General features: G+C 41.9%; 1 protein-coding gene across 2 annotated transcripts in view; it reads right to left on the bottom strand.

The window, feature by feature from the left end:
• The window catches only part of LOC102084597 (uncharacterized), a 98,674-nt gene extending 86,826 nt beyond the window's left edge, over nucleotides 1–11,848 (bottom strand). Inside the window, exons 1-4 of one of the 2 annotated variants that reach the window (XM_065030448.1) lie at nucleotides 10,606–11,848; nucleotides 6,063–10,526; nucleotides 2,754–2,804; nucleotides 1,203–1,363 (exon numbers count right to left, since the gene is read on the bottom strand). In XM_065030448.1, the coding sequence (XP_064886520.1) occupies nucleotides 1,203–1,363; nucleotides 2,754–2,804; nucleotides 6,063–6,123 (273 nt within the window). In that variant the 5' untranslated portion in view covers nucleotides 6,124–10,526; nucleotides 10,606–11,848. The remainder of the gene's footprint in view (nucleotides 1–1,202; nucleotides 1,364–2,753; nucleotides 2,805–6,062; nucleotides 10,527–10,605) is intronic. The other variant, XM_065030449.1, reaches the window with a different exon arrangement.
• Between the last annotated feature and the right edge of the window lie 934 nt (nucleotides 11,849–12,782).

The raw sequence follows: 12,782 nt of genomic DNA, 5'->3' as shown, positions 1-12,782 counted from the left end.
CTGCCCATCTCAGCTGACTCTTGAGACTATACCTGGTAAAGTTCTCAGTATTCAGTAGCCTTTTCACAGCTTACTTTTACCGAATTCAGAGGAGAAAATGCAGACTTAAGTTAATTATAGAATTTCCTAAAGTACTTGCAATTTGGTAAGGAAGAACCGTTCTCAAATGGTAGATCAAAAATAGTGGCTACTTGCCCCATTGGAAGTACAGCATAGACTGCAACTATTAGTAATTTCCTTTCTTAATATCTTCTACTTTTTTATTCTTTATAAAGACAAGCATCCTACTACATATTGTTTTGCTTATCTTAGGAAGCCTCAAATTAAGATAAAGAGCTAGAAGCTGGAGAATCCAGCCATTGATATTGCAAGGCAGAAGAGAGTGAATCAATCTGAAGACAGTAACCAAATTGTCATTTTTCATGTAAAAATCACAGGACCACTGACCAGTTAATTTTAACCATATGGCCATGTTAGGACAGGGATAACTACCCTATTCTTCATTGGCCTCATGTATTTGAGTATATAGTACACATATGACAGCTCCCTGCAGAACCCATTAATTATTCACTCCGTTAACCTGAAGGAAAGTCAAGGCAGACAAGAGAAGTTTATTTTCCATTCTCCCCCTGCTAAGGCCCTGTAATTTTCAAACTGGCCTACCGCAGGGCTCAGCCCAGGAAAAGGTCAGAAATCTGAAACTGGTCTGTTGCTCTTGTCACAGAGAGAGAGATCTCCTGTTGAGATCAATGGAGTGTTACAAGGCTGAATTTTACAGTGGGCTAGGAATGGCATCAATCCAGAAGATCATACAAGTTTTTCAAGTTTTCTTTAAAACACTTGCTATTTTTAAATTACTGCTACAGATATGAAAGTGCTTAAAAATAAACCAAGATCCTTCCAAAGGGACTAGCTTCATCTCTAGTTCTGCACGTCATGAGACAAAACTGTGAAACTGTCACACCACTTAGGAAAAAAAAATAAAATTATTTGTTTAATCAGTCCTTTGAAACTGGCAAATACTTAATTTGAAGCCATGTCACATCAAAGCAATTCTGCAACTCTAATTATGACATCTAGAACTGAGCTGGCTTTTAATCACAAGAAAAAATTAATGTTTTAAATGTACGAGTAATCCCAAAGAAAGATACAGTTCCACATCAGCTCAACCCAATCACTCAGATGGTTATGACAATACTCACTTTCAAAACCATGTGGCAATTCCCCAACACCTCAATGATCACCATGCACTCCAGAGAGATGCCACTGCTTTTGTAAATACCTCCCTGCAGGAAAGTGTTGGTGACTGCTGAATACCTGTAGCTGTATCTAGCTCTTTTGGGGAAGTACGATGCACTGTGTCCTAGGAAACAAAGAAAAAAATGTTGGTTTAAAATCTTTTGGCCACTGAAATCAGCTAAACAAGAGGCTGGATATTCAGAATGTTCCATTCCACTTGGATTTACAGTTGAAAGAACTGGGTTTCTGAAAGCACCCTGCATGCTAGCAATGGCTCCTGTATGGAAGGTGAAAAGAATTCTCCTCTCTCCTATGCACATAAACTTACAATTTCCATCAAGGCAGGAATCTAACTTACAAAAGCAGGAAAGGAATGCAATACATCTAGGGTATGATGCTCTTTTGACACCTTTCAGAGAGCAGCAAAACAGGACCTTTGCAACAGCAAGATGAAAAAGATCTGCTGATGCATTCAAGGCTTTCCATGCCACTCTGTGAGCTACACATACGCAGACAAAAGAAATGATGTGTTTTTTAAGTAAACAACTTTGGATCTGAAAGCCTGCCCCAAAAGATCCAGGCTGAGGAAAAGAAAGAATGGGAAAACAAGGATTACTTGTATTTTTATGAAGACACTGCAATGACCTGGCAAGTGTCCATGGGTAGCATGTCTGTGGTGTGTAAGACTGTAACAAATACAGTGTCCCTAAAAGATAAGACATCATGGTACGACTTTAACTGGGACCACTGACATGCAGAAAATGGAAAATTCAAATGATAGATTCTCTCTTCCCTCAGATGAAGATGACGACATCTAGGAAAAATGACCACTGTGGCTCCCATAACACAGAGCTGCTGCTTCTCTGCCTCACAGCAGCACTGCAACAGTGGAGCACTTGCAATGACAAAACCCCAGAGAAGAAGTAATGTTGAAAAAATGAGGGGTCTCTGAGCCACATGGTCTGAGTAGGGTGCTAAGAGGCCAGGTCAAGATCTCCTTGGGAACAAAACATCCACACACTCCCCTTGCTGTTACAACGAAAACCACTTTTGCACATTCAAGTACCTGCTGGGAATGCAAATGAGAAGCGCAAGTTACCAACTGCACCTCAAGCCGTTCAACCAAACCTTCCCAGGTCAGTTCAATATCCTGTCTTCCTGCCCGCTCCTCCTTTACAGAATGTAAGTTTTTTGTCTGCTTACTGAAGGTGAAGTCTTTCTTCACGCCTGTTTCAGTAGCTAACAGTGGGCACTGGAAAAAAACACACACATGGCCGGGTTTTGTCCTGCCCTGGTTTAGCAGTTTGCTTAGCTCTAGTGTCTATAAATACAAACTTCAGGCAGGTCTGGGCTTGGTAAAGCTTGGTGGAACTTCTCCACTACTTCTGTGAATGTCAGTCAGACAAAAGTATCACTCTTCTAAGAACAAAACAACCCTGCTGAAGGGACGGAATTTTTCAAATCCCTCCTTCCTTATCACATACAAGGCTTCAATACAGTCTTGTTTTACTCACCTGCACACTCTGCAGAACAGGAAGCTCCATAACTCAAACTCTCAGAGGATCCTGCAATGACAGGTAAGATAATAGAAAAGCACCAAAAATTTGTGTGCAGCTCAGGAGAGACCTTCCACTTTTCAATTACAATGAAAGAACTGAAACACAAGCATGACCCTCAAAACCACACAAACAAAAAACCAAAACCCAACCAACAAACAAAAAAACCCAAACAAACAAAACCAAAACACGCCCAACAGAAATCCAAGAGAGTTTTGCTACCGTGTATACAGGGAAAGACTCTGCTCTTGCCCCTTTCTACACATCTATACCACACAAACACACACACAAAGGAATTACATGCCTTAGTGTATTTATTGAGGGAAGTATGGAAATGCAACAATATCGTGGACTACCAAGAAAATTTAAAAAAAGGGGTTCTTAATTGAAGAAAGAAATACACATTCTATACACCAGTAAGCACCACACTTCTTCACATCCATAGGCCTCTAACTTTATTGCAGTTAGGGAAAATTTCTACTTAGCTAAGATTTTTATTGCACATAGCCATTCAAAAAATCAAAAGTATCATTTAGAGCAGAACAAGAGCAAGCTTTACTGCCCAAGAAAAACCTCTCTATCGCCAACACATTGAGGAACATATAAACATCACAACTCAAGGGTGCAGTTGGTTAAGAATTCCTTTAACACTGGAGAGCCTGTTCTCCAGCCTGACTTTCATTCAGACTTTGACTGGGAGGGCAGAACACACACCATACCACCAGAATTGCTTCAGACTTGCTTTGGCGTCAACAGGAGAAGCGGATGGGGCTGCTGTGAACAGACTTCGTGCCTCTCGTCACTCTGTGCACACATGTTGTACGCTAAACTAGCAAGACTTCAGTTATTGCAAGCACTGCTAGACAACATAAATGCCTATAATGAACTGGAAGAAAAATTATGTTTTCATAGGGAAGTTAAGCAACAGTGAAACTTTTAGGGTGTCCATTTCCTGTGCATCACTGTGTCTGCCTCTACAAATACGTTTATATATTTATACAGTCCTAAAATTACATTCGGCCTTTTGAAGGCAACTGCAAGGTTGATGTGGCACCCGCTGAAAAAGAGTTTGACAGCCCTGCTCTACAAGCATGACCGGGCACTCAAATGGCTCAACTGATATAAAACAAAATCACTGCAGATTGCTTTCACCCCTGGCAAACACACAGGTACTATGCTGAAGACTGGCCTTCTGGTCCCAATCTTGTGAGAACTTCTGTGATGAACTTCAGCTGAATTACAGGAATTTTGAGAGAACATGACGGACACCTGTGAGATACAGGTTCCAGGACCTGATCCTGCACTCCTGACACTCCCAGGTAACCAGCTCAGCAAGTCACCCCAAGTCCTACATATTGAAAGGAATGTGTATGTGGAAAGATCAGTCAGATCCCAGCTGCTCACATGCAGTGCTATATGAGGAACAGCCAAAACCAAGTATGTGGATCCTGCTGTGCTTCAACACATGGCACTTGTACGTACCATAGTAAAAGAAAATGCTACTTGATTATTAAATAATGTATTATATGGTTTAATTAGTATTAAAAGCATGCAGCCCTAACTTGCCATTATTGATAAATCTTTCTTACAAATAATTCCCACAAGAAGTTCAACAGTAAGTATAAACACCCCAAACCTCTGCGATGCACTATGTGCTGATGAACCTCCCCGTGAAGTGGTAACGCACATCCCTGTATTGCTCAGCTCTGTCTCCCACTAGAGACAGAGGTTAAGAGAGTCTCTTTATTCTAGTTCTGTGCTTCTGTATGTTTTACATATGCTACATATCTCAAAGAAATGTCCTTGTCCAACTACAACATCTAAAAAATCAACACTTATTTATTGGAACCGTATTTTCCCTTCTCTTAATCCCTTTTTCTGAAATGTCAAAATCATTGGCAGGAGGAAAGAAGGGAATTCACTGGTTTTGGAACAAAAATAAGAAAGTGTTTGTTTCTTCAGCACCCACTCAAGATTATATACATTTTTATTCCCAAGATAAAATTTGAGTGCCTGGAGAGTAAAATTACATTTTTCTTCAAAAGGTCTTAACCCCACACTTTCATTTTCCTCCCAACAAATACTCCTTTTTATTTTGCAGAATTAATTTTCTGTACGGAACTGCAGATTTTACCTTTAAAAAGTAGGAATAACATGTTCTTTTCAAGCAAACTTGGTCAAGTGCTACAGACGTCTGCAAAACTAGAAAACATTCTACCACAGAGAGACCAGGTCACGTAATATATGAGAATTACCACTCAACTATTAATTTTTATAAATATACCTATCTATACATAACACATATGGATTAACTTCTAACATTCCAAACACACTACATTTGGAGATAAAGTAGTACACTTCTCAGTTTTCTTGAGGGAAAGAAGTCATCCCTAAGCACCTAGTGGGTCAGGTAAGAAAAGGGCTCTCTAGCTCACTCCTTTAAACAACGGGAAAAGGTAGTGTTAAGTTAATAGCTTTTAATTAAGAAATCAGTACGACTTATTCAAGAACCTTAAAATAAACACGGTAAGACAAACTTGGAAAATTCACCTCTGTTACGTAGCATCACACTTCTCAGATGCTGAGCATGCCTCTCCGGGACCAGCTTTAAGAGCTCTCTCAGCTCCTGTGTATATACCTGAACGCTGTGCTCAGAATTTATGAACTTACTGTGGTAGGCTGAGATCTCTGGACAATCAGGCACTTTGTTAACTTTGTTAAGGTATCTACATTTAGTTTCTGCTCTTTACTTAGTTCTTTTTAAATTTTAAATTTTCTCCTATAATTTATTTTGGTTCTAGGAACAGCATGAACTTATCTCTTTTCAGTTGACAAGGGACCACACCATGGACATTCCATGATCCATTCACACTTTTCAGAATCCTTCATCTGCCAAATATTGAAGTGAGCTCAACTTTAGAACTGATACATGTTATTTCCATGTGAGATCATGAATTGCCTGGCACAATCGCAGTGTTTCTTTTGCTTTCCCTAGGAGTGCTGAAGGAAGATGCATTGTTTAACCACACTCCTTTATAGGTGGGGTGCCCTCCCACCTGCCAGCACCACCCACAGAGCTCAGTAAAGCAAAATGCTACACTACACCGAAAATCAAGACAAAGCTGCTACAAGAGCTACTGCAAACCTATAAATTCTAACATAATTTACAGCATCTCAGAAGTTTTGCTAGCAAGATAATTCCTTAGTAGAAGTATTTTGCATTGAGAGAAACCAATCTTAGCAGAGGAAAAAGTTTCTTCTACTTACTCCCTGAAGCTCCTGCCACAACAGCACAGAGTAAAATGATGGCGTGCAGCCCCATGGCCATCAAAATCACCTCCTCAGCACAGAAGTTAACAAAACCACATCAGTTCTCCTCTCAAAGACACCTCTGAGCAAGGCAGTGGAAGAAAATTTCCTTCACAAAGCAGGAGCTCACTATTCAACTCCCCTCTTGCAGCAGAGGAGGGGCTCTGGCAGGGCAGCCTGCAGAGGGGAGGGTGTGCGTGTGTAGTAAGGGGGGGAGAGACACACACAAACCTTTATCCAACCTCCAACAGCACTTCAGCCTCGTTGCAAAAAAAAAAAAGGGAGCAAAGTTAACCTGTTAGAAATTCCACAAAACTGCAAGTAGAAGGAAATAAGCATAAGGCATCACAACTTAGCAAATGCTCAGGACAATGCCATGCAATAAATTTAAAATAAATACATACATTAAAAAATAACCTAGCAATCTCTTCCTGAGGATTAATCAAACAAAAAGCACACAGGATGAAAGCAAAAGCTTTGCGACAGAAGCAAGCTCATAGGAGGCAGCTCATCCCTTCAACCAAAGTCCCAAACCTAAGATAGATAAAACGGTGCGTCAATAATACACAAACCCACTACACTACAGTCTTTCTGGTAGCAACGAGGTTTTCAGAATGTGTCAGACACAGGTTTCCCAGGGTTCACTGATAAAGACCTTCCACTCCTGCTCGAGCGAGATTCACCACCTACATCGTGTTCTCCTGCCTCATTCTTCTAGAAGGGGGTTTCTCATCCCACACCTGCCCTGGCAGCCTGTGACCATCTTCACTCCTCACACGTTACAGGATCAGTGATCACTTACACCACAGAGGCACTGTCAAAACCCAAATGCCAAGGCCTTCTGAAGGAAGCTACTGTGGACAGGCAAAGATTTATTGTGTCCTGCTGCCACGCCTCCATCTGCTGTAAGCCTCTCTGGCTTACCCTGAGCTACTGTTTGCTTCAAACCAGATTCACAAGTAGAAATCACAGGTAACAATCCCAGTCACCAGCACTACTCTCCCCGACTAAGCTCATGTTGTCACAGCCTCTCCCCAAACTTACTTTCTCCATCAGGTAACATTTGCTGAGTATAAAATGCCTACAAATTTTAGTCAAAGGGACAGCAACTTCTCCCATGTGCTTAACATAGATCAGTGACCAAAGATGAGAGCAAGACAAGTCTAAAGAGTTAATGAAATTTTCTATGATGAAAGATGGGCCCCTTTATCTAAATCCCAGATCTACCAAATGCCAAACTCAGGGACAGCTCAGGTCTGAAACTGAATTTAAAAAAAAAACAACCACCAATCAACAACAACAACAAACACAAACACCACCACACACAGCCACCCCAAACCACCAAAAAAACCCCCAAACCAACACAAATGTAGAGAGTTCATACAGCAGCTTGGATTTCCTATGATCAACTCAAAGCGGTAACTGAGAGCGCCTTCATTCTCCACCACTGCAGTTCTTCAGAATATTCTAATTTTGACACTGCTTCAGAGATTTCAATGTGGAGATCTTTGCCATTTTTACTCTGCTGAGTTACTCCATCTTGTCTTTGTTCTAATTCTTTATTTTAAGATTCCAGCTCATCTGGGCACAGTACATGCTTCACACGTTATTCTGCAGTCATTCAGCTCTTGGTCTACTATGAGCAATATGGATGGATGCAGGTAAGTCACTAGCTGGGCATGAACATAAAAACACAATGAATTTACCAGAAGATTGCTATATTGCAACAATTCTTTTCTTGAATTGCTCCTATTGCCTGTTCTCCACAGTAGTCTGACTTTTACCTGTTTATATAGTAAGATTTTTCAACAAATTTCACATAGCTAATGCAAAATAACTTAAAAGCAGAAAACTTATACTGAATTCAGTGGGAATATCAGAATTGGAAGTAGAGCTAATTTCTGCCTTAACATGACTCTCCTAAGAACCACACAGCCCAACAGCAACAAGTGACAAGCAGTGTTTGTGTGCTGAGCATCTGTGGCCCGCCCCTCAGACTAAGGACAACATTTGTAATCCACTGGAGAGGCCAACATACGTTCCTTTTTCAATGAACTGGACACTTCATAGTAAGTTTTCCGCTTAGTTTATGTTAATCTTACGTATGGCACCTTACATCTGGAGTCAGCAGAGTACATAAATAGGTGCTTAATTTTAAGCATAAGCACACTCCAAAAATTAAGCATGTGCTCAAATCTAAATGCTTTCTTGGAACAAAACCGTTTTATTAGTCATTTCATCCCCTAGTCAAACACCAGAAGCTCTTTCAGAAACCCTTTTGTCTCTAAAAGGACTTTCCTTAGAGTGCTGCTGAGTCAAACTAAGAAAATCAGACCCTTCTAATGAGTTTTTTATAAGGTGCCATACGGTTTAATAAGAGTCATGTTTTATAGCTTTAAGACAAATACTTAGCTACATTAGCATTTCAATCACATATTTAGAGTAACAACATTTTCATGCAAAAATAGCGGGCATGTCATAGAAGAAGACTTCTCTTTAAGGATTAGGAAATAAACTTTCTCAAAAGATTGAAGAGGGAGCAACAGTTTTCATTTGTAAACACCAGACATTAATGCAGTTATATTTACATTTATTTTTAAGCACAAGAAATCCTGTTAAATGTAAAGGACCAAATAAATACAGGCGCACCAAACATGCTTGAGCAGAGCTAAGAGAAACTCCAATGTCTGTAAGAACAGAGCAGCAGCTATTCAAAAGTTTCCATCAGAAGTCACCAGTGACTCCAGCCTCTAAGATCTGGACAGACCCACTGTCAGGCACCAGCATAACCAGAGTGCAGCCCAGTGTGTCCCCTTCTGATACCAAACTGAGGATCAACAGCCAGTAGTAACACTGTGAGCCACAGACTGAATATTGACATAGAACACCCATGCAAAATAACAGATAAGGTGAATTTCTATGTAAAGACATTAATTTCAGAATGGGTTACATGTCAACAGATTAAGAGACTCATGGGTCAGGCTCACATTCAAACTCGGATTGAGGCTGTGATCCCGAGGTATTTTATATATGGAAAGGACTGACTGAACAGAGAACCAAGGATCTGGGCTTTGGCTTGGAGAAAGAAAATAGATTTCAACGTCACCTGGTAACTGCATCTAATTTTCTATTTTGTTCAAACTGTCTCGCTCTGCTTTTTCAGTTACAGCTGTAAATCACACCTTCCAAAATAATCAAATTTGCATTTTAACTTAAAGTTTTAGCTTTGCGGCTTCCCGTTTCTTACGGAAAAAACTATATAAATAAAAAAAAGAAGAAAAATATCTTACCGTAGGTGTATGAGCACACTCAAGAATGTATAAATCTGAGCTTGCTTGAAGCTTCACAATTGCATACACCAAAGAACAAAGAAATTCAAAAACAAAACTCCAGGGCTTTTTTGTCAACCATACTTCAAAGAGTTTTTTCAGTGCAGCACAGATTTTGGGCCCTTTGTATTGAAACTTTTAAGTTAGGAAGTAAATGTCTGATTTGCAGTAGACTCTTAAATGCATGCTGAAGCCAAATCTTTTAAGATACAACACAGCATAACATTATGTCCTGGATACTTTACTAACTTCACTCATTTGAGTGGGTTGGTAAGTGCAGGATGCCATTCAAGACTGAAAAACAACATCTTTTAATCATTTTTCTTTCCTACTTTCCCCCAAATGAGGTTTTTCTAAAAAATCAAAACACCACACCCAAAACAAAGAACCTCTCAAAGAGAAATTTCCACCACGGTTCTGCCCCAGATAGAATACTGAAGAAAATGAGGCACATGTACTTCAAACACACTAGTTTAATGACACACAGGAGAATGACAACAGACGAAAGCCTAAGAAAAAATATTAATCTGTTTTGATGGAGGTTGCAAAATGAATTTAATAAAAAATAGCACACAACAGAGTGAGGGTGTCTGTGGACACCTGAAAAGCCTATGTAAGTGTTGCCAAGGTCACCCGAGCTTTAACGAAGGGGTAAAGTCTGTTCTGTGAAGGCCCCACGAGTTCTTTTAAATTAATTTTATCGTTATGAAACTCAGATTTCGCCCTAACAAAGCAGGAGGGCAGCGCCCCGGGCCGCGGCTCCACCTGCGGTAACAAGGCACCTGCGGCCGGTGATGGCGGCAGCGCCGCCCCCGCCCGGGGCGACCGAGCGGCCACCGCTCCCAGCCGCTCCTTCTCACAGCCATTCGGTGTCTCGACACATATTATTCGTTCTGGGCTCTACAACGAGACCTGCAGAGAACCCGCCACCGCTCCCAGCGGCTGCTCCTCACAACCATTCGGTGTCTCGACAGATTTTACTCGTTCTGGGCTCTGTGACGAGACCTGCAGACAAACCCGTCGCCGCCACGCGACCCCTCACAGAACCTTCCAGGGGGAGCTCCTGGGAAAACGTCCCAAACGCAATATTTCCCTGGGGAATTAAAAAACATTTAAAAATTAAAAGCCCCAAACCCGAGAAGCGCAGTGAGACGTGCATTTTTCAGGCTTACCAAGAGACAATTAAGCGATGAAGGGACGAAGGGACTGACCGCCCCCCAGCTGTGGCAGCGCGGCCGCTGCGCCCACACAACGCGCCGAGGGACGGACCCCACACGCCGCCCTCACCCGGCGCCGGCCGCTGCCTCCGGGCGCGGAGAGGGAACCGAGGAACACGGCGGAGGAGAGAAAACGCCGCGGCGAGGAGGGAGGAGCGGGCCGAAGGCGAGGCCACAGCTGAGGCGGCCCGGCCGGGTCGGCCAGAGCCCCCAAACCCACCAGACCCGCCGCCCCCCCGCGGGAGCGCCCCCTGGTGCCGCCCCCGCGCAGGGCGCGAGCAGCGCGGCCGGGTCAGGTGCTCTGCAGCTCCTATAGGTGTGTGTACGTATATATACACACATACACATATATATATATACACTCAGCGTTCCGGAGGGAGAAATTCTTCAAGCGCTATTCACCTTCAGTCGTCCCTGTTTCGCCTTGAGGAGGCTGAGGGGAGACCTTCTCTCTCTGCAACTGCCTGCAAGGAGGGTGGAGAATGGAGGGGGTTGGTTTCTTCTCCCAAGTAACAAGTGATAGAACGAGAGGAAACGGCCTCAAGTCGCACCAGGGGAGGTTTAGACTGTATATTGGGAAAAAAATCTTCTTGGAAAGAGCTGCCGGGCATTGGAAGAGGCTGCCCAGGGCAGTGGTGGAGTCACCATCCCTGGAGGGGTTTAAAAGGCATTCAGACAAGGGTCTCGGGGACATGGGGTAGTGCTGGAGTTGGGTTATGGTAAGACTCGATCCTGAAATGACTCTATGATTCCAACACCACTCAGGACAGCATGCCAGGAGAACGCACTTCAGGGCCTTTGTGGAGCAGGAGATGGAAACTACTCAGGGTATTTTTTTTCCTTCCACACACTGTTGTGAAATCCCTGTTGTCACATCCAAATGCACCTTGGTTTAGATCCTGGAGCAGTGCCCATCATACACCCCGCTAATGCAACAGTCCTCTGGACCTCACTGAAGCTGCTTTTTTTGTTCCAAGATGGTGCATGAAGTGAAACGTGCAACCACAAAAGGACTTTCAGGAAGCCGCCTACTCACTTCTTGGTTTCTTCTAGACTTGAGCATGACTACTTTTAGCACCTCCAAACCACACAGGCACCTGTTTCAACAGACACCAGAGTTTCAGATACCTAAAAAAAAAGTGCTTGTAACAAAAATTAATTGTAAGTGGTAACAAGAAGCACTTCTATTAAAATCAGTAGGTTTCACCACAGACTTTTTAGTGTCCTAGTTTGAAACAGTAATAAGACACTTATTGGAGAATTTATTTTTAAGCTGGATTCACGTCCAGCACATCATGCATGAGGGTATTCACCTCACAAATCCATTGGCTTTAGGATGACTTTTAATGCATTTTTATATCACATTGTAGGATCTTACAAAGAAAATAGGAACACAAGGGTTAACTTGCTAAAAAATACAGTTTACTTGAACTACAAACACTTCACACCTTTGTCACAGTACTTGCACTTCTTAGTTTTTATTCCTAGGATGACAGTGTATACTCCATTATCTACCTTTTGCTGCTCAGTTATGAAGAGCAATTAACTGAGTTTGAGTTCACAAACCACAACTCACTTCTTCAAAAATGGACTTTTGGTTAGACTGCCAGAAGTGCTTCCAAACACTGCAACAAACGGCAGCTTTCTGAAGCCACTCTGCTCTTCCTTAACAACTCCCACCTGTAAGGCTATCAGCTGCTTTCTACTTGTTTCAACAGCTTTTATTTTGGATCCAACTTCCACGACCCCAAAAAACCAGAAGTCTAATGGAAATAACACTGCCAAAGCATGCTGCTTCTGTTTCTGTCAAGAAGAAAAATTCTTTGTGCACAACTCAATTTGCTTATTAGTGTATCAACCAATACATTGCTTAACAAAAATAATACATCTCAATGCATTAAAACAAAATTGTTTGAGGTATTAATCTTGCCTTCCTGTATTTTCTGCCCCTCAGAAGAAAAAAGTGCTTCAGACAACAAAAAAGCAGAGCATTCACATGTTGATTAATAGGGATTCTTTCTGACTGAACATAATGGCATTTGATAGCTATTTTCTCCCTCCTGGTCACCAGTATGTAAAAGTGTAGTCATACCTGTATGTGTTTGTTCAGTTGTACTGCAAGAGAAAGTTTT

This window comes from Columba livia, chromosome 15 (assembly GCF_036013475.1).
Source record: "Columba livia isolate bColLiv1 breed racing homer chromosome 15, bColLiv1.pat.W.v2, whole genome shotgun sequence".
Lineage (NCBI taxonomy): Eukaryota > Metazoa > Chordata > Aves > Columbiformes > Columbidae > Columba > Columba livia.
This window is presented reverse-complemented; position numbering and strand designations above follow the sequence as displayed.